We start from the raw sequence: 22,220 nt of genomic DNA, 5'->3' as shown, positions 1-22,220 counted from the left end.
AGGGGCTGGGGAAGCTTTTGAAGCCGGAGGGAAGGCTGAGCGTGTTAATATTCACCCTGTCGCAGCGGTTGCCCTGGGTTTTCTGTTTCCATGGCAGGCAGAGGCATCACCAGCCTGGCTCAGACGCTCCGGGGCCGGGAGGCAGAGCCTGGGCTCGGCTCCTACATCGCCGGGTGCCCTCCCTCTCCGGGCCTCGGTTGCCTCATCTGTGGCATGGACAACTGTGAGGTCACCTCCCCGGTTCTCTCCTGCTGCCATGTTTAGGAGGCACATCCTTGACAACTTGGATGCCAACCCCTGCCTCTGCACCGCCCCCCTCCCCTCTCCCTCCCCTCCTGCTGGGGCTCAGGCCAAGCTAGCCCAGGAAATGGCTCTCCGATTTCTCTCTCTTTCCATGTTGCCAGTGAAGGAGGAGGTTGAGGTGGGGTTGCAGAGTGGGGGAAACCAGAGGAGGTGCCATTTTTAAAAGGTATGTTTTTGCGTTGACTCCAGGGAGGGAGGGAGAGGGAGAAACATTGATGGGAGAGAGAAACGTCCACCGGTTGCCTCCCATACACACCCTGAACCAGGACCAAACCCGAAACCTGGACGTGTGCCCTGGTGGGAATCAAACCAATCAAACCGGGACCTTTTGGTGCACGGGACATCACTCAACCTCCTGAGCCACACCGGCCGGGGTGGGAGCAGGTGCAACCTGAGGCTGAAAGGATCTGGAAGTGCAGCTGGCGGGGAGTCCTGGTGCAGAGCCCCTGCTCTGCCGGGTGCCCCGACATCCCTGTGCAGCAATTTCCGTTTCTATTTTAAACAGTTTGGGTTGGTTGCCTCCCTGACTTCCTGCTGGGTGTTTAGAGTGAGAAAAATAATTGGTAATATTCACACAGATGTGCTGGCTCTGCAGCTCATCAAGGGCACCTCTACCTGGGGGACCCTTTCTCCCCCCACTTCTCTGCTAGCATCAGGAGCAGGCCTCCAGGGGGGGAACTGCCAGCCCCGGGGCCTCCGGGGAGCCCCAGGCGGGGAGGCACAGGCAGAGCTGGGAGGCAGGAGGCCTCTGGTGCCCCAGGCATGCCCGGAGGTGGGCATCGGCGTGACAGGGGAGGGCCCCTGCCTGGGCTGCAGGACTGAACAGCATGGCCCCTCCCAGGGGCTGCGGGAGAGAAGCCCCCAGAAGCTTGTTTCTGATTCCATTTTCTCCTGTGGAGCCTGAATTTGCAGATGGGGGTGAGGGATGAGGGGGTGGTGAAAAGGAGGAGGTAGCGGGACTAAGGTGAACATAGGAGATCACCGGCTTCTCCCTTTTCTGGAGGCTCGGGGCTCCGTTCTGAAGGGGTGGGAAGGCGGCGGGAACTGTCCTGGCTGTGAGGCCGCCTGCCCACCCGAGCAGGGCCTGGGCTGGAGTGAGCACTGCCCACTGTCCATCCGGGACCCAGCCAGGTTGGCAATGTGATTGATGGCCGCAGAGCAGGCAGGCCAGGGAAGACTCCTCAGTCACCACGTCTTCATCACCCCTGGAAAGGGCACACACTGAATGTGTGCACACAGTATTGTGCATGTGTCCCCGTGTGTATGTGTGCACGCCTACACATGCAGGTATGTGCATAGGTACAGGCATGAGCACATGCGTGCACACCTATGCTAATATATGTGTACACGTGTGTATGTGTCTTGGTTTGGGTCCCACAGAGGCTGACCCAGAGACAAAGGTTCAATTGCAGGTAGTTGACTGGGAGATGACCCTAGGAAGCACAACAGGGGAGTGAGGAAGGAGACAGGAAAGGAAGGCAGTCTTAATGCTCTCAGGCAAATTGCTGCTGGGAGCAACTGAAACTCAGCCCAGAGTGGGGGGCGGGGGGGGGGGGGTCGGGGAGCAGCCGGGCAGCCCGGGAGCCAGTGTACACCACGACCATTCCTCCCCGCAGAGGGCAGGAGTCAGGCCCAGATGGGAGCCTGTCCTCTCAGAAGGCCACTGGGGGCAGGAGCAGCAGACGGGCGTGGGGAAGGATGGGACACAGGTGAACGTGGAGGCAGGCACCAGGTGTTACAGAAATGTTTATTACAAGGATAAATATACACAATGTGGGACATTAAAACTGCTGATCTCAGGCCTGTGGGACTTCAAGGAAAGCAGGGAATGGAGGGCTGGGTGACACCTGGGGTGAGGGTGGATGGCGGGACAAGGTGGGTCCACAGTCCCAGGCCCTGGCTGGGGCCTGGGAGTGACCAGGGCCCCAGATCACGCACAAGGAGGCCTTATCGCTTGAGCTCTGTCTGACAGGCTTGCCTTCCAGTGTGCTGCCTTCCTGCCCGCCTGCCTGTTTGTCTCTAAAATTCTGGATGATCCCTAGTTGCTGGGATGTGAGAGCAACTCTGAGCGGGGGGGCATCAGCAAAGAAGCCCCGAGGCTGATCAAGGGCCCACCACTGCCCTCCAGCGTCCAGAAGTGGGAAAACAGCATTGGTCTTTGAGAGACAGGCCCAGCCTTCTTCTCTGAGTTGGTGGAGCCCTCAGAAATGATTGCAATTTGGTTCCAGCCCACGTGCTCCCAGCACAATTCAAAGAGCTTGGAACGCCCCTTGGGAGGCTCCTGTCACCTCCCTGCCCGTGAATACTAAGGGTGATGGGAAAGCAAATCCCTTAGATAGAGTCTCCTCATCCTTCTAGACCTTGCCAAAGGGACACCTCCTCCAGGAAGCCTTCCTGATCCCTGCTGGCTGCTCAGTCATGCCAGCCCTGTGTCACTCCTTCATCAAACTCACTCTACTCAGTGGGGCTTCTCCTCGCTGGTTTCCCATAGGATGGAAGGCCCTGAGCTCAGTGGCTGCTGATACACTCTCTCTCCATTCACCTGGGATGGTGCCCTCTCGCCCCCCCCCCCCACCTCATCCCCAGGAGGAGCCCAGAAAAGGATGATGGGAGCAGGGACCAGTGGCAGAGTGTGGAGCCCCAGGAGGCCGGCAATATTTCAGGACCCCTGCCATCACACCTGCCTTTTGTTCCCGCACAGAGGAGCTCCCAGAACCTGGTCCTGGTGCAGAGTTTACAAGCCTGGGACCCACCCCCCCTGCCCCCCATCTAGAATCTATGGTGTCTCACAAGCCCTCAGGAGGGATAAGCACCGTCCAGAGCCGGAAAGAGCCAGGGGCCCCTACGTCTCCGTGTGTTTCCCGCCTGGCTGGCTGGGTTTGGGCATCAGGAGGCCGGACGGTGGGACTGGGGAAGCCCAGGGTAGCGACTCCTCCGAGCGGAAAGGACTGGCCAAGTCTCCTGTCCGCCAGGCATCCCTTTCCCTCCCTGCCACCTCCTGCTCTTTCTCTGTGGAGAGGTTGGCAGAGCTGGGTAGTGGGCTGCCTGAGGGCAGAGACACTCTGGGGAGCGGGCAGAATGGGCTGAGCTCCAAGCTGGCATCGAGCCAGAGGTGGGGCCGGCCTGGTTGGCGTGATGGGCAGCACTGCCCTCTCCTGCTTCCCCAACACAGCGCGGCTGGGGAGCGGTGCCCCGGCCCTGCTCTGGGGCCAGCAGCAGTGGACGAGAGGAAGTGAAGGTGGAGACCCGCAGGCTGCAGCCCGGGAGCCACCTCCCGGCTCGTCTTCCGGGGCAGGGCCTTCCAGAGAGTCTGCAACCTCACGCCCCGCTGCCCCCTCTGGGGGAGCAGGGGAGTCAGGATGCCAGACCCCGCCGGCCGCTAGCCGTGGCCGTTGTGGGACATGTAAGCGGCCAGAGCCACCACCACAGCCACGTAGAGCCCGGCCCCCACGGCGATGGAGAGAGTGGCCAGGAAGAGGGCCCTGCGGGAGGTGGTGCTGGCCAGGCGGAAGTCCCCCTTGGAGATGGCCTTGCTGGTCTAGGAAGAGAGATGTGCTGATGAGAGGGGGCATCCCCATGCCCGTGCCCAGCCAAGCTGCCCCAGCCCACCAGGCCCCCGGCCCCCTCCTGCACATGCTTCTGCCACGCCCTGCAGGGGAGGGAGGGGGCCAGCGCCCAGGGCCTGGGCCCCGCGTGCTCTTACCCCCTGGGAGAAGTAGAAGGCGGCGATGCCCAGCGGCCAGAAGCAGCAGAGCATGGAGAAGATGGTGAGCCCCAGGTGGTCCCTGGGCGGCAGCGAGAGGAAGTTGTCTTCGCTCTCGCTCTCCGTCGAGGTTGCGTCACTCTGCAAAACACGGGCCGGGTTTGTGACCAGGCCCGGACTGCCCAGCGGCAAGCATGTGGCTCTCTGCCCTTCCGATGGGAGTGCCTAGGCCGGGCTCGGAGCTCTCTACCAAAGAATCTTAACAATGACCCACTGATTCCATCTGTAGGACTTTATCACAGGGATAGAATGTCAGTGTATACGTACAGGCACGCTCGGCACCGGGAAAGACTGGAAACAATCACAATGCCCAGCGGTCAGGGGGTTGACTTAAGAAGTGATGGAGTCTCGACCATGGAATTCCATGGAACCCTTTAAAATCACCCGGTGAAGAGATGACATTATGTGGAGCAACACTACATAGGCTGCTTAGAGAGAGAAATCAGATTAAAAACTAGGCACTGCAAGATCTCTCTCTCGGGGACTAGGATGGGATAAAAACATGAATAAAAAATGAGGAGAAGATCACCCCTGACAATAATGTTATCTTCCAGTGGTTTTCTGCATTAACTGTATATTACTTATATAATTAAGAAAACAGGAACAATACATGCCATTTAAAAATTAAATAGTTTGGCTCAGTGAATAGAGCGTCGGCCCAAGTTTGATTCCAGTCAAGGGCATGTACCTTAGTTGCGGGCACATTCCCAATAGGGGGTTTGTAGGAGGCAGCTGATCGATGTCTCTCTCTCACTGATGTTTCTAACTCTCTATCTCTCTCCCTTCCTCTCTGTAAAAAAATCAATAAAATATATTAAAAAAAATTAAATAGTCAACCCAAGCTAGGGTTTCTCAAAGTGTGGGTAGCAGTTGTGTCAAAGTGCCCCGGGGGAGGTGTGACCCCAAGCCAGGCCTAATTAATCCAACACCTGGCAGTGGGCCCGGGACTCTGTGTTTTAAATACATGTACCCACCGCCTCCTCCTCCGGGTCGTCCTCCTGCCCCTGCAGCTCCTCTTGAACCCCATAGGACACAGTCTGGATGGCAACATCCTCTTCTGCGTGGCCAGGCTCCGTGGGCCCAGCCTGGGGCTCCCTGCTCTCTGTGAAGCTGGTCTCACAGCTGCCTGCCCTGGGCTCCTTGACCTTGTCCCTCCCCAGGAGGCAGCTAGGCCGGTACCAGGCTTCCACGGCCAGCTGCAGGGACCCTGGGTCCAGGAGCTGGTGGGCGCAGGCGGGGTCAGCGCCTCCTAGGAGGAAGGAGTAGAGCTTCTCCTGGCAGGACCAGCTGGGCGTGGCCTCGGGGTAGGGGTAGGGCCGGTGTAGATGGGCGGGGCTCCGAGGCAGCAGCGGGTTCTGCAGCTCACTCAGACTCTCCATGGTTCTGGGGGCAGTTCCAGCAAAGGGAGTCTGGGCCAGCCGGACAGTCCTCAGAGAGCCTGCTGGGAGCACAAGACAGACAGACAGACAGACAGACAGACAGACAGACACTGAGGCCAGGGCACCGGATGCAGGAGAGCCCGGGTTCTGCAGTCGGACTTGCCTCAGACCCCGCCTTTACCACTGGCCAGAGGTGGGACCTTGACTTGGCTACTGAACTTTTGAGAAACGTCTCCAGCTTTTTGTCTGCAAATCGGGGATAACAGCTGTATCTACCTCATAGAATTGGTTTGTTCATGTATCCACTCAACACGTATTTAGTGAGCATCAGCTCTATGCCAGGTGCTGCACACACAGATGCTGGGACATGATGGTGAGAGAGGTGGGAAGGGAAGAAGAGGGTGCACACTTTTCCTTCCTGGAGCTTACGGTCTGGTAGAGAAGTACAGCAGGGGGGTGAGAACAGAGGTGCAGGGAAGGCTTTTAAGCAGATCTGAAGGAAGAGGACAAGTTGACAAGGCAGAGGAGGGCAACACATTTCATGCAGAGGCCAGATAACGATGGCAGGTCTGAGAGCCTGGGAGAAGGCGGGTGTGGCTCAGGGTACAGAGGGAGGAGTGAGATGGGTGTGGGGCATGCAGTCCTGTTGGAGTCTCAGAGGGCTTCCCCGTCTTGGCAGGTGTGGTAGGATGGGGTTTGGATCCTAAAGCCTCAGTGTTTATGTGTGGAGAGTGGCTTGGAGAGAGCTGGGCTGGCTAGTACATCATCTAGGAGAATTGGCCATGGCTTCTGGTCAACTGAAGACACTGGAACTCAGTGGGGAGATAAAGAGAAAAGGACAAGCCCTGGCCGATGTGGTTGAGTTGATTGAAGTGTTGTCCCGTACACCAAAAGGTAGCAAATTCGATTCCCAGTCAGGGCACATACCCACGTTGTGGGTTTGACCCCTCTGTTCAGGGTGTGTGCAAGAGGCAACCAATCAAGGTTGTTTTTTTTTTCACTCTCTCATTCCCTTCCCTTCGCTCTAAAAACAAATAAAAATATTTTTAGAAAGCTAAAAAAATATTTAAAAAATCAAAACTTGTCAAAGGGCCATTTCTACTTCTGCCCAAGAGAAATGAGTAGATTCTGGAAAGCCGGTTCTTGGGAAACCTGAAGACAACGCCTGCCCCAGGAGCAATGCCCAGGGAAAGGGACAGAGGGAGGGGAGGAGAGGGACCACGTGTTGAGAGTGTGTCCATGGGGGCCTGACTCGCTGGCTGGCCTGTGAGGGAGGAGGGTGAGCTGTGGCTGCCTGGAGGCAAAGCAGCAGGAAGAGGATGCCCGTGCCTCAGGCTCTAGCAGAGAGTCCTGGAGGGGCACGAAGACGAGCATGTGGCCCGGGTGTCCACCTCCTCATCCAGGAAGGGGACAGAGGGTGAGGAGATGTTGGGCTGCCGTGGGCCTGCGGGCTTTGCTGGTGCAATAACCAGCTGCAAGTTACACTTGGGCTGAGAGCAGCTGTGACGGGAGCTTCTCCACAGGCAGAGATGGGCACACAGGCTTGGAGGGGGTGGGGCTTAGGTCACTGCTCTCCAGTGCTCACCAATGCTCACCAATGCAGGGGCCTGGCTACTTCCTCCTCCTTTCTCTCCAGAGGTCAACAATGTGTGGAGCCCCTCGGACTACAGGGATGTGGAGGGCTCCTTCCTGCAGGTGGGGAGTTGGGAGTGCCCACAACAGAGGTCTTGCAAGGCTAGGCTTGTGTCTGGGCTCCTGGGGGCAAATTCCAAGCCGGACTGGTCTCTTTTGACCCCCATGGGCAACTTCTGAGCCTGTCATAATTTCCCCTCCTCCAGCAGATGTAGAGTTGAAGGTTATGTGACCATAAGGCTCATGGATTTGGTAGTCAGGAACACTGGGGCTCCATTCCTGAACCACCCCCATTCACATTTTGACTGGGCACCTCAGTTTTCCCATCTGTAATAAGAAGGGTTGAATTAAATGGTCACTGATGATGATGGCACTAACATTCATGATCCCATAGCCTCAAGAAGCCCCACAGAAGTGAAATGCCCCCACTCTTGGTCACCTTTCAAGAGTCCAGGGTAGATGAGCAGGCTCAGAGCCCAGTGAGGTGCACAGTCCTCTCCTTCCCTCCATGGCCCCTCAGAACAGGATGAGGGAGGCAAAGGAAAGGTAAGACATCTACTTGCAGGTGGACCCTCAAGCTTCCCAACTCCCCCTGGGGTGCCCTAGTTCCAGCCCCGCCTGCTCCTCATCTTTCCCACCCTCTAGGATTATAGGACCTGGTTCTCAAAGGTCCCCCAGCCTCTCCACCAGCTGGTCTTCATTTACCCGCCTCTATGGATAGCCTTGAAGGTCCTTGTTGCCATTCATGTGGACAGAGGTATGGAGGGCCTCTCAGGAGGGGTGGGGCAGGGAGGACCAGCCCCAGGGTCCTCAGAGCAGACGAATGCATCTAACTCACCCGTGCCCTTTGCCCTGCGTCAACAGGGTAAGTCACCTGTCCAATCCCCCAGGAGGAAAAGAAGGATGCTCGTGGCCTGGAGTGAGGCCCTGGGGCTCTGGAGACTGTGGGGGCATTTGCAGGGCACTTGTCCAGGGCAGGCAGGGGCAGCTGGGTCCCAGCTCATCCTGGGACCTCTTTTGCCAACCACCTCTTTTGGTCAGAGTACACCAAGCTGAGTGAGCTTCCAGAACCCAAGTCACACAGCCTTTCCTGGGCTGTGCCATTAGGCAAGGCTTCTCAGCACGTCACTGTACAAAGATGCACGGTCCTGGGTTTTGCACAATAGGAACAAACAAAAAGCCACCTGAGTGTCCCACTACCAGGGATGAGTTAAATAAACTATGGTCCAATCTAAGGCGGTACAAGACCTTCCAGCGGGCTTACAGAGAGGAACGGCAGGAGACAGTGCTCCCTGCAAGTTCAGGGAGAAGGCAGGAAAGAACAGTTTGTGCACATCATTTCAACTACAGCCGAGTGTCAACAGTGATTGCCTCCAGGGGTGAGAGCACGGGTGTTTTTTTCCATTTTCTTTTTTACACCATGGTTTTCCGGTGTTCCACATCTATTTTTTTTTTTTTTTTTTTTTTTACAGCGAGCATGTACTACTTTTAAACCAGAACAAATTAAGTGCATAGATTTCTTCTGAACCAAATTATCTAAAATCGGTTTAAAACTTCCCTAGGCTAGAGCGTTTCTTCTGGGTTTAGACGTCTGAGCACAGCATCAAAGCCTACCCTGACACGCACACACACACACACACACACACACACACACACGCACGCACGCACCTCCACTTCCATAAAGCATCCAAGCTACGGCTGTAGCACCTGCTCATAGCGGCAGTCAAGGGTCACAGTTCTCTAACAGGTCATGTGGCCATGCTCTCCCCATAACCTGTTAGGGCCATACAAGAGTTCACTGAGCTGACCCCATGGACCCCGCACTGGACTCTGGCCAGATGGAGAAGGTGGCAGGTCCCCAGGGCAGCTTTCTCTGCCCTTGGCCTGGCCTGACCTCTTGGCCTATTGCTTGTGGCTGTTTCTCCCTGCTCTCTGGGGAAGAGACCAGTTCAAAGCAGTTTTCATCTCCATCTCTGCTCCCTTGGACTATGTGTGCCTACGGCCTGGTGAGCATACCTGTGTGAGAATGTGTGTGTGTGTAAGTGCACACATGTCCAGACGACAGACATGAAATGTCTGGGATTCTGAAGCTAAGCAGATTGCTCCAAATTGTGCGTTTGGGCCTAGCTGTCCCGGCCCCACTGGAGGAGAGGGAGAGAAGATGGCTCTTGCTTGTTTTCTTTTCAGCTGAGAACTGAGCTGAGCTAAGGTTTTCCAGTCCCTGGTTTGGGGAGGGAGAGCACACTGCCGCCTCTCAGACCAGGGACAGAAAGCCATCCAGGAGCCCACTAGCATCCAATTACAGCGTCCCACTGGAGTCTGATTGCACCTGAGTCCAATCATCATATAGTGTAACATCAGCTTGCTGATCTATACACTGAATGGATGGCGTAGAAAGTGTTGATTTTTTTAACGGCTTGGCTCAATATGACCCTGGGATTCTATTGGGAGAAGAAGAATAATAACAACACTTACTGAGCTTTCTGCATGTGCTAGACACTCATTTTGACTCAATAATTCTAGTGGGAGAATAAAAATAGGATGGGTGCTGCCCCTTCTAGCTGTGGCAGACAAACTCAGGTCACACAAAACCTGCCAATAATAGCTAGAAAAGCCAGGGAGAACATGAGGGCATTGAAGAATCACCCATATTTCACCCTAAGGAATATGAGGGAGCAAGAATCGGAGGGGTCGGGGTTGCAGGTTCCCTTGGCCCCACTTTCCCCTTCTTCTAGGGGCATCAGAAGCTGGGGAGAAGAAATGAAGGAGGAGGTGGGGGACCCAGAAAACAGTGCCAGTTTTCAACGCTTTAGGGCACCCCTCTTTCTGGCAGGAGCAAACCAGAAAGCAGGCACAAAGCAGGCCTTGAATCGGCTCCGTCCCTCGGAGTAAGGGGACCTGCACACAGCCTGGCTGCCTTCTCGAACCTGACGTGGTCTCAGGGCAGCGGTTCTCACTTTAGTGTTAACCAGCACCACCTGCGGACTCGTAAACTCAGACTGCTGGTTCCCACCCTCACCGTGTATGCTTCCAGATGGGCCTCAGCAGGCACATCTGCAGCAAGTTCCCCGTGCTCCTGATGCTTCGGGTCCAGAAGCCACGCTCTCAGAACCACTGCTCTGATAATCCACTGAAAAAAATAGTGAAGTCATGTATAACCTGTAAGCTAACAGATGGGGAACATGAAGTAATAAAAGTGCTTGATTACCCAAAACCAGACAAGATAGAAAAAGGGATATAGAGCAGGTGAGACAAATAGAAAACAAAGAGTAAGATGTTAAACTTACACCCGATTATATCAACCATTACACTGAATGTGAACGAAATAAAATTGCCGGTACAAAGACAAGGAGAGTCACATAGGGTATGAATCCATTCATATGGAATTTGAGAGGCGAAACTAGAGCGGCAGAAAGCAGACCAGTGGTTGCTAAGAGCCAGAAGTTGGGGGCAGGGACTGACTGCAAAGGTGCATGAGGACTTTTTTAACGCAGGGGCTGCTCTCTACCTTGATTGACTGTGGTAGAGGTTACATGACTGTACTTCACAGAACTCACTGAATTGCATACTCAAAATTAATGATTTTTATTATGGCATGTCAAAAATTGATTTTTTGCCATTTGTTTGGTTATTTATATTTTATTATTATTTTTAAATCCCAGTATATATTTTTATTGATTTTTTTAGAGAGGAAGAAAGAGAGAAACATTGATGTGAGAGGAACATCAATTGGTTGTCTTCCATATGTGATCTGACTGGGATCAAACCTGAAACCCAGGAATGTGCCCAGACTGGGAATCAAACCGGCAGCTGTTCAGGGCACAGAGGATGCTCAAGCAACCAGGCCACTCTGGCTGGGCTGGACTTTTAAAATAACAAAATCCAACTACATGCTGCTTATAGCAATGTACCTTAAATATAAAAATACAAAGAAGTTCAATGAAAAAGAATTAAAAAATGCTACCAACACCTCACACTTATCCAGTTCTTACTGTGTTCCAGGCACAATTCTAAATGCTATCATCTCCTTTAATTCTGACAGTTGCTTTATGAAGTCTGTGCCTGCATTATCTCCATTTTACGTAGTAAGACTAAGGGCATAAGAAATGTGTATGCGTGTGTATGTGTTTTGGACGTGAGTGGTGAGCTGGTGATTGGTGAGCTGGGCATGACCCCTGGGAATACGACTGCAGAGTCACTGTGCCTAGTGCCACTAGAGGTCAGATACCATCCACGGAGTGTTCGCTTGGTTCTGAACACCAGGCCAAGTGCTTCAAATGCAGTGTCTCATTTAATCCTTTCTCTGTCACAGGTGGGGAACTGCAGCTCAGAGAGGTTTATTTTTATTTTTTTTTTTTAAATATATTTTTATTGATTTTATACAGAGAGGAAGGGAGGGAGATAGAGAGTTAGAAACATCGATGAGAGAGAGTCATCGATCAGCTGCCTCTTGCACACCCCCTACTGGGCATATGCCCGCAACCAAGGTACATGCCCTTGACCGGAATCGAACCCGGGTCCCTTCAGTCCCCAAGCCGACGCTCTATCCATTGAGCCAAACCGGTCCCAGCTCAGAGAGGTTTAAATAGGGTTTGGGAGGTCACCCGGCTGGAGCCCAGCAGAGCCAATTTGACCCAGGTCAGTCGGACCTGAGCGCATGCTGGCCTGGACAGCATCAAGTTCTCCAGGTTAGCTGCAGGGTGGGGCCTGGAGTTGTTGGTTACACACAATACCTGCGAAGAGGCATCCTGAACACTATTTTTCAAAAAGCCCAAAGGGAGCCGAAACCAGTTTGGCTCAGTGGATACTGTGCTGGCCTGCAGACTGAGGGGTCCCAGGTTCGATTCCAGTCAAGGGCATGTACCTTGGTTGCGGGCACATCCCCAGTGGGGGATGTGCAGGAGGCAGCTGATCGATGTTTCTAGCTCTATATCCTTTTTCCTTCTTCTTTGTAAAAACTATCAATAAAATATATTTTACAAATAAATAAAGAACAGACTTCTTAAAAAAAAAAAAAAAAAAAAGGTCCAAGGGATAGTGTAATGTATAACTAGGTATTGGGTCACATCCTTGGGGTGGGGCCAGCCCTTATCAGAACCCTATAAAATTATAATTAGCAACTGTTCACTGCAGGAAGCTAGCTATTATTATTTCCCATTTTTCAGATAAAGAAACGAACACTCAGAAAAGTTAAGTAACTTGCCCAGGAATAAACAGTGACCGACTGGATTTGAACCCAAGTTTAAGTGAGTCCAAAGCCTCGCCTTCCATTACTGTGCCTTTCAGAGCCTACCTGTGTCTAGAAGGTTAGGATAAATTGTGTGGATCTGGTCCTGAACGGGTTAACACCAGAGGCCTCAGCGAAGGGGATGGGACAAAGGAGCTTTAATAAAAGATTAAGAGATTTGGGGTGATTTAGTAGCTCAGGGGTGGCTGCCTAGATAACCTTAAGGTCTGGATTCGTATAAATACAGAGCCATTGTGAGAAGCTGAACTATTCACCTTGCTATCTCTCAGTACAGCAGGAGAGATTGCCTCTAAACTGAAAGATCAAAGCAAGCACTTCCTAGGAAGGCAGAAGATTAAATATAAATGATTAAAATCAGGGAAAAGGTGAAACCTTTAACAAAAGGTGCTAGACTACCTTCAAGTCAGATACTATAGAAGCTGTTGTACAAGCTATGAAGCGTGGCTGTTTGTAATGGCTTTGGGCTGGGTTTGATGATTGCTGGCCTATGAGCATGAAAGCCACCCATGATAGCTGGGGGTCATGGCTGTAGCTCTCTGCACCTGGCAGCAAAGAGAGAAAGTCAGGGGCAAAGAAAAGGGGAGGAAGGGGAGTCAGAGTCCAGGGAAAATGAGGAACTTGGCTCTCTTTGCTTCAGTGTGTCTGGGAAAGCTAACGCAATTAATTATCCTTGCTTTCTCCTCTGTCTTCAACAGCTCCTAACTCCCGATCCTTCCTAACAAGCACTTAAACATATTGTTTTCTTCCTCGCTAGAAAATAAATCAACTGCAGTGGTTGTAAAATCTGGCTGTAGCTCTAGCTGGTTTGGCTCAGTAGATAGAACGTCGGCCTGCAGACTGAAGGGCCCAGGGTTTGATTCCAGTCAAGGGCACATGCCTGGGTTGCGGGCTCAACCCCCAGTGAGGGGCTTGCAGGTGGTAGATGATCAATGATTCTCTCTCATCATTGTGTTTCTATCTCTCTCACCCTCTCCCTTTCTTTCTGAAATCAATAAAAATATATTAAGAACAAACAAACAAACAAAAACCTGGCTGTAAATACTCTGACATTCCTCCCACTGAGAAGTGGGGGCCTAGGTGTGGGTGTGACCACGTCAACCCCAGCGCACAGCAGAGTGATGCTGTGTGACTCCAAAGCAGGTGACACGAGAAGATGCATCTTTCACTGCCTTTGGAACACTGAGCTGCCTGTAGGGAGCTGGACTACTCTCAGGCCGCCATGCTGGAGAGGCTGTGAGTGTGGATCCTCCTGTCAATGGAGCCTGCTGAGCCCAGCCTTCCAGTCATCAAGAAGCCAGATGCGCGAGGGAAGCCTCCTTGGACTCTCCAAACCAGCCCATCTGTCCTCTGAATACCACTGGGTGACCTCTTCAGTGCGTGCACAGGGAGAGCATAATCTCACAGCTCAGCCCCGCATGGCTTTCCGACCCCCGAGGTTCTGAGGTATGATAAGATGTCTTTTGTTTTAGCTGCAAAGTTCTGGGGCAGGCAGGCAGTAGCAGATAACTGGAACAGCCTTCCTCAGTGCCAGCTCCCTCAGCTCCTGTCTCCTCTCCCTCCTTCACTTTATAGCTGTGTTTCGCAGAAGCATTGTCTCTACTCACATCAGAATACTTCAGCTCCCTGCTCAAAAGTGACTTCTTCAGGTAGGGTGTCCCTGCCTCCTCCGTACAGATGTAAGTGCCCTGCTTCTCTGCTCTCCAGGCTCCAGCTCTTCCTCAGAGAGCTTATCACCGCCTCTACTTTATATGTGTGACTCATTGATTAGCATCTTTCTCTCTGACCAGACTGTGAGCTTCAAGAGATGGGGATTTCCTCTGTCTTCCTCATCCTTGCAGGGTGTAGAGTGGGTACTTGAACAGTTGATCTCATGAGTGAATGATGAGCTAGGTGTGCTGAGCCTCCCTCATAAGAAAGTACTTTCCAGGATCTGGGATGGACGGAGCACATCTGGCCAGGGCACTTTTTGTTCCGCACAACAAACATTTCTTGAGCAAAAAAGGAGGAGGGGTGGGGAATACAGACCAGTAAATACGAAATTTCAATACAATGGAGTCAGTGCGTTAGCAGCACACAGAGAGCTATGGGACTCCGATAAAGGACTCCTATCCTGGGTTGGGAGTGGAGGCGATGATGGGAACTATGAAGGGGCTTTCAGAGCAGGTGACATCAGAAGTGAGTATTGAAGAAAGAGGATGAGTCATCTAGGAGAGACAACGAGGGAAGGGCATTTCTAGCAGAGGAAGCAGCACAGAAGCATAGCTACTGGTATGAAGGAGAGGCCAGGGTGGCTTGGTACTGATGGGATGAGGCAGGAGAAGGGGGAGAGTCTTCTACTCCATATGTTTTTTTCCTGTGGACAGTGGGGAGCTCATGCCAGTTGTAGCAAGGGAGTGGTATGGTTGCACCTGTGTTTTAGAGCACTCTGGTTAGCAGCAGTGGATAGAAAGGATTAGAGGTGAATAAAAAGGGAGGCCAGGAGTCCTGTAAAGAGACTACTGTAAAAATGGAGGCAGGAGAGGATAAAGACCCGAACCTGATCTTTGGCAAAATGAATGGAGATGAAGAGTCATACCTGAGGAGTCGTTAGGAGGCTAAATAAATGGAACTTTGTGGTTAACTACAAGTGAGGGAGGGGAAGGAGCCAAGAATGACTCCCTGCTTTCTGACTTTGTCAGTGAAGTAGAAGGTGATGTCACCAGATGAGACAGAAATTCGAAGGGGAGACTGCTGGTTCAAGAAGGCAGCCTGGGTCCGGCCAGTGTGGCTCAATGGTTGAATGTTGACCTATGAACCAGGAGGTCACAGTTTGATTACTGCTGGGGCCATAAGCCCGGATTGTGGGCTCGAACCCCAGTAGGGGGCATGCAGGAGGCAGCAAATCAATGATTCTCTCTCATCATTGATGTTTCTCTCTCTCCTTTCCCTTTCTTCTCTGAAGTAAAAAAAAAAAAAATACACACACACACACACACACACACACACAGACAGACACACACACACACACACACACACACACACACACATATATATATATATATATATATATATATATATATATATTTTTTTTTTTTTCTTTTCTTTAAAGAAGGCAGCCTGAGCACAAATACCCTCTCTTTTCCTTCTTAAAGTTCTATTAAAACGACAGGGTTTTCTTTTAAAAAATATATTTTATTGATTTTTTACAGAGGAGGAGAGAGGGATAGAGAGCTAGAAACGTCGATGAGAGACAAACATCGACCAGCTGCCTCTTGCACACCCCCTACCGGGGATGTGCCCGCAACTAATGTACATGCCCTTGACCGGAATCGAACCTGGGACCTTTCAGTCCGCAGACAGACGCTCTACCACTGAGCCAAACTGGTTTTGGCAGGGCTTTCTTTTTTTTAAAGAATAAAATCATAATAAAATTAGAAAAGAGAAAAGAATGATATCAGTGAACCAAAAACACTGAGAAATTTCTGGTAGATACAGAGGAAATGGTAAAGAAATCTGCAGCCCCAAACCCCAGAGGTAAGAACAATTCCCATTCCAGGGAGAGACCTGTTAGGAAAACAAAGGCAACCTGGGCCCAGCTGGTGTTGCTCAGCGGTTGAGTGTCCTTTTATTTTCTTATCATGCATTCATTATTCCCTGATGCCCATTCAGACTTATGTGTGAAGGAAGGTGTTGACCAACACAGGTAGCTGGTGTGGATTTCTTTGGCAGGGAGGCTAGGAGTCTTGTAAGGAGACTATTGTAAACATGGAGGCAGGAGAGGACAAGCACCTGAACCTGATCTATGGCCGCACTGGGGGTTGAGCCCGCAACCCAGGCATGTGCCCTGACCAGGAATCAAACCAGGACTTTCTGGTTCATAGGTTGACACTCAACCACCAAACCATGTCCGGGCTGCCTTCTTGTACCTAAATTCCAGGAAAATCCACACCAGCTACCTGTGCTAGTCAACACCTCCCTTTATTCATAAGTTTGCCTAATAACAAATACATGAAAAGAAAAGGGCCAAATGAACAGAACAATTGACATAAGATCAAAACATTCAAATTATAGACAAGATCTTTATTGAATTCACAATTCAACAAAGATTAATTTTTGAATTCATAATCTCACAGATATATAAGAGGATGTTGCATCCATAAAACAAGAACAGGCTGCTATGAAAAAGGAGCAATCAAAGAACATGAAAGAATTTGGAAAACTGAAAATAATTGTCTAAATTAAAAAAAATGTAATGGAGAGAGTTGGCAATAGAATAAACACAATTAAAGACTAACCGTTTTTTGTCAATCCTAACCCGAGGATATGTTTTTATTGATTCTTAATAAGAGAGGAAGGGGGAGACAGAGAGAGAAAAACATTGATAGATGGCTTCCATATACACAACTATGCATGGATCAAACCCATGACCTAGGTATGTACCCTGATTGGAATAGAACTTTGCAACCTTTCTGGTGCATGGGACAATGCTCCAACCAACTGGGCCACCCAGCCAGGGCAAGACTAACTTTTTTAATGTAAAAGGAAAGGTTAATAAACTTCCCCAAGGTACAGAGCAAAAAGATGACGCAGGTGAAATAAAGTTGAGAGATATGAATGAGAGTCCCAGAATTCCAAATCAATCTACAATAGTAGGCATTTCAGAAAGACTGTAGGAAAATAATAATTAAAAGAACAGAAGCAGAGCCCAGTGTGCTCAGTGGTTTTAGTGCCTGCCTGCACACCGAAGGGCAGTGGGTTCAAGCACATACCTGGGGGCCCTGATCCAGGCGCATGCAGGAGGCAACCAATTGATGTGTCTCTCTCACATGGATGTTTCTCTGCCTTTCTGTCTCTCAGTGTCTCTCTCCTCCCCTCTCTCCCTTCCACTCTCAAAAAATCAATGGAAAAAATATCCTCGGGTGAGGATTAAAAAAAGAACAGAAGCAGAAAGTGTTTCCTGAGCTGAAAGAAAAAAGAATACTTACATTGAAAAGGCTCACCAAATACTGAGCTGCAAAAATGAAACACACACACACACACACACACACACACACACACTCACACACTCACGCAAGAGAAAGATGAGAAAGAGAAGTGGATGACTTTGGTCTTGAAGTGTCTTTGGGTTACTAGGGTAGAAACTCCATGGGGCAATTAAATGTATGGAGTTGAAGCCCTGCGCAGTGGTCAGGGCTGGAGAGAGATTTGAGAATTACTGAAGGACCTATGGAGAGGGAGGAGAAGAGAAGAGCAAGGAAGGGAGACAAGAGGGCTGAGGAAGGAACCCAGGAGAGGGAAAAGGCAGCTGAACACTTGTCAGCTCCCAAGTCTTCTGAGGTGCCATCTTCCAGAGAACAAAAGTCTACCCTGCTTTTTATCCACTGCCAGCTGTGCTCCCATGGCTGGACTGGCCTCTCTCTCAGAACATAATCCACCTGCCTGGGGGATGGGAACGTGGCTGACAAGGGTGAAAATTGCTGGGAGGATTGAGGTGGTGGCACCGCTACTCAAATTAGTCCATTTCCAGGCAGAAATTAAATCTTTATTCTCACGGAAACAACCTGTCTCTCTACTGAAGCAGCACATTCCCAACCACTTACAGCAACACGGAGCATCTGATGGCAGAAGACAGCACACATAACGGGGAGGCAGAGCACAGGTCCCTCACGCCCTGGCTTGGTTTGCTTGGGGTGGGGGGTGAGGGTGGCAGCTGCAGGGAGGAGAAAGAAGAGAGAATAAGGGAGGAGAAAGAGAAGGGAGAACCTGGATAGAAAGAGCAGGGATGACATCAGTTTTCATGGCCCCCTGGCTAGTAGCAGAGAGACCTCGCTCCAGGCAGGAGGCCCACCAAGCCCCTGAGAAGACAATGCCCAAGGTTTAAGGAACTGACATGTTTCTTCTTCCCAAAGTGCAGGCTGCTGCTTCCACTTCTTCCTCCCTGGCGCGGTGTACTCTGGGGCTGCAAGCCCCTCTGGGATGTACAAATGAATTGGTCTTTGAATCTAAAGGTAATGAATGATGTGCAGGTATCTCCAGATAGTCTCTTATTATTTTGTGTGCGCCACCCAGGGGAAGGGGCCTGCATATATATATGTGTGTGTTATGCGTATTTCAATGTTTCCATCTCTCTCTTACACACACACACACACACACACACACACACACACACACACACACACTTCATTTCTTAATGACATTCATCTCTTCCTCTTCTTCAGACCTCTCTTGCCCCCAGCCCCAGATAGCCAAGATCACCCAATCAGGTGCCCGGGTTGACTCCCTTCTTCCCTTTGAAGTCTTGCAGAGAGAGGGGAACACAAGAAGCAGCCGGTGGTAGCTTTTCCCTGCTGGCAGAGAAGCCAGATGTGTCTGCCTGGTGATCAGCGATGCCCTGAACCCTGACGGCTCTGGGGCTGGCGTGTCCACCCAGACAGCTGGAGGAGGAGGGGTGGTGCATGGTTCTATCCCCAGCGGCAGGCCAGCTCCCCCACAGACCAGTCTTGCAGAAAATAAAGCCCCTCTCCAGGGTTGCCGCTGCTGCTGCCGCTGTCACTTTGTTATAAAGGTTAGTGACTGTCCATTAACTCTGAGGAGCTGATTCTTGCCAGGGCTGCACCGGCAGCTGGGAGCCAGAAAGTGCTGACACGGGGGGAGGGGGCGGTGGTGGGTAAGTAGGGGAGGTCACTGGCATGGCCTACTCAGCCCTGCCCAAGTGCCAATTAGCTGAGGTTTTTCTGCACATCAGCCAGGCCTGCCACAGTTGAGGGAAATTATTGTCAGAGAAGCTCATTTTGTTTTTATATTAAAAAGTGTTCTCTCTAGGGATGGATCTTTCCTGACTGTCCCCTCCTTCAGCCTTCTTAAGGGGGCCGGGGGATCCCAATCAGGCAGGATCCCTGGGAGGAGATGGCCAAGGGCAGGGTCCCTGACCATTGGCTACTCACAAAGGATGTTAGCCGGGGAGTGACTTCCTAGCCTTTTGGCCTGGAGGCAGCGGCCCTCCTAGCTCAGCAACTCTGGCTTTCCCAGGGAAATAAGGAAGAATAGGAGATCTTAACAAGCACTAAAACTATAAATATCTTTTCCTAAGTTCTTATTTCTTCATCCCAGTGCATTCATAAAATCCAGTTCTTCATTGAAAGGACATTAACGTACTCTTCAGATCAGGTTTGTGAAGCTGGTATCCTGTGTTCAAGGAGAACTTAGGGATTTGTGGGCTTGGAATACCCCTCAGACTGCCCACCTCCCCGAACATTAGACCTCATAGTCTTAAAACTCATCGAGTTCAACCTTCTCTTACTGAAGTGAAAACTAAAGCTTACAGAAGGGAAGGGTCAGCCTGAGACAGTCACTGGCAAATCTGGGATCAGAACACAGGGCTCCTGACTTGCAGTCAAGTGCTTGTCTTCTGAGACATGTTAACACTTTGCTCATGCATTTTCCATGCAATTACTGAGTCCTCACCATTGTTGGGGTGCTATGGGGGAGGTGGGGTGTTGAAGGAAGCAAAGAGATGAAAACAACATAATCCTTGCCTTCAAGGAGCTGTTTCCCTAGATCTGTGATTTTTTTTTTTTGGGGGGGGGGGAAATAAACACTGTGAGTCAGACTCTCCCCCTATATCATCTTCTATAAGTGATGATGGAAGAGTAGACAAGGAGGGAACCCTTTTACCTTCTCAAGTTTTATAAGTTGGGTTTCACTGACTCTGGAACCTCAGGGAGGTCAAGGATGAAGGGAGCCATGGCCAGGCTGGGAGCAAAGGGGTGACCGTGCACAGGCCACTGACAGCAGGTCTGGCTGGTGGGTAGGAACAGGGACCACAGCTCACCCTAAGATGGCAACGTACAGTCGACAAGCCTTCCATCAGGTACATTGTTTCATTGAGTCTCAAGGCAGTTCTCTGAGGGGAGCAGAGCGGCGGTGTTATCCCTACTTTAGGGATGAGGAAGCTGAGGTTCAGAGAGCTCAGATAATAAGCTGCCAGCGTCCAGCCAGGAATGCTTAGCCCAGGGCTCCTTCTACCACTGTGGGTGGGGCAGTGGTGCTGGGATAAGAAGATGGGGATAAAGCAGTGGCCAGCCACAGGGACAGGCTGGTCTTCCTCTGCGCAGCTTTATTTTGACTGCTACATTCTGGCACGCAGAGAACTCTGCTCTGAAGACCTGGAAGCACTTTGCAGGCCCGAATGATCTCATTCAGCTCACTCTTGCCAAAAACAAGAAGGACTTCAAACAGAGATTCTGTCTAGGGTCACCAGCATTCAGCTACGTAATAGACAATAGGACGCAGGACCTCCCACTCTTGGCCCTCATGCACCAAGCCGTGGGATGCAAAACCAGTTTCTTTCCATGAGAGTCAAGAGGGCCACAGGATAAAATTAAGGTATCTTCTGGTGCCTCCTTCCTTCCATGGAGAAATGGGTTAATAGGTTCCGAGAGGCCTGGCCCATCCCTTGCCCCCAAGGGTCATTTCCAGGGCAAAGACATCTTGAGGCAGTGCCCTAATGAGCAGGGTTGGGGGAGGAGAGGGAAGCTAGTGAAGCTGGTTCAGATTTCCCTAGTGTCGCAGAGCCCTGGTGGGGACCGAGACACCAGGAGTCTGGAGACTCCTGAGCATTCCTAGTGGGGCAGGGTGTCTCAGAGTTGCTTGAGGTTGGGGTCAAGGCCTGGTGATGTGGGGTCAGGGTACCCAGGTGCCTGCCTGAGCCCCAGTCCCTCAGGCCCTCTCCCCCTGGAGGGTGAGGGGAAGGCATGGACTTAGTGTGGTCTCTGGCAGAGCCCGCGTCCCTGAGAAGGGCCCCAGCTCAATCCTGGTTCAGCGCCCAGCTCCGAGCTCCCGATAATGCGCCCCCAGACGGCCTCTTACCTGTCCTGCCGAGGACGCCGGTCCCGCCTCCTTCGCGGGGCTCGGGGCCCCGGCATGGGCTGGTGAGCGACAGCGCTCTCGCCTCGTGGCTGGCTGCGGTGGAACTCCCAGGAGGGCACCTCTGCTCCGGAGCCCCCGGGCCGCTGCCACGGCCGCCGCTTCAGCACCACGGACAGCTCCCGCCTTCTGCCCGCCGCCGCCCGCCCCGCCCCGCGCGGTCCCGGGAGCCCCGCATCCCGGCCCGGCCCGGCCGCCGCCGCGCAGCCCTCCGCCCGGCCCGAGGCGGCTCCGCGCGGACTTGGGAGAACAGCCAGGAGGGTCCCCTCTCTCCGCCGCCTCCCGCCGCCGCCGCCGCCGCCGCCTCCCTCTCGCCTCCGTGCTTCGTGTTCCCTTCCACGCTCCCAAACCAGCCCACCAGGGCGCTCCGGACCCAGCTCCGGGGCGGGGCGGGGCGGGGCGGAGCGGGAAGCCCGAGGAGCCCGGAGGAGGCGGCGGAGCAAGGGGCGAAGAGGCAGCCACGGGCAGGCGGGCGGGTGTCTCTGGCTTCTGGAGCCGAGTGCTCTCTCCCAGCCCTTCTGCCCACCCTGCTCTCGTGCTCCCGCAGAAGCGATGTGCGGTCCTCCCGCTTCTTGAAGCATTTTTGGAGCTCCTAGGCGCCCAAGCCCTGAGATTTAATAATATGAAGATGCCCTAAAGAGAAAAGCAAGCAAATAAAAACCATTTATCGAGCGCCTACTATTTATTAGACACCAAGCAGGATTTCATGTGTTTAAGCAATATAATTTCATTTAATTTTTAAACAACTCTAAGAGGCAATACAACCCTCATCCCCCCAGCCCCAACCCCCATTTTACTCATAAAGACGCTGGGCTCATAGATGAAATCTCTTCACGCGGGGAGAACAATACTGGGCTGGGAAATGCATGGGCTTTAAAGACCATGGACCTCAATTTTGCTCCCTGGCCTCCCACTTACTAACTGTATAATCTTGAGCAAATGACTTAACCTCTCAAAGTCTCTGGTTTTTTCATTAGCAAAACGGGGGAGC

General features: G+C 52.0%; 1 protein-coding gene across 2 annotated transcripts; it reads right to left on the bottom strand.

The window, feature by feature from the left end:
• Positions 1-2,031: 2,031 nt before the first annotated feature.
• SYNDIG1L (synapse differentiation inducing 1 like) lies at positions 2,032-21,810 on the bottom strand. Of its 2 annotated transcripts, none has more exons than XM_036431455.2 (4): positions 21,173-21,810; positions 5,041-5,507; positions 4,007-4,147; positions 2,032-3,841 (listed from the first exon to the last, which is right to left on the bottom strand). In XM_036431455.2, exons 2-4 carry the CDS (start codon positions 5,443-5,445, stop codon positions 3,683-3,685), a joined length of 705 nt encoding a protein of 234 aa, XP_036287348.1. In that variant the 5' UTR covers positions 5,446-5,507; positions 21,173-21,810; the 3' UTR covers positions 2,032-3,682. The 2 variants fall into 2 exon arrangements, with proteins under 2 accessions (XP_036287348.1, XP_036287358.1); XM_036431465.2 differs by having other exon boundaries at positions 5,041-5,504.
• Between the last annotated feature and the right edge of the window lie 410 nt (positions 21,811-22,220).

This window comes from Pipistrellus kuhlii, unplaced genomic scaffold, assembly GCF_014108245.1.
Source record: "Pipistrellus kuhlii isolate mPipKuh1 unplaced genomic scaffold, mPipKuh1.p scaffold_m20_p_1, whole genome shotgun sequence".
Taxonomy (NCBI): domain Eukaryota; kingdom Metazoa; phylum Chordata; class Mammalia; order Chiroptera; family Vespertilionidae; genus Pipistrellus; species Pipistrellus kuhlii.
The sequence above is the reverse complement of the archived record's forward strand: the minus strand, read 5'-3'. Positions and strand labels throughout refer to the sequence as shown.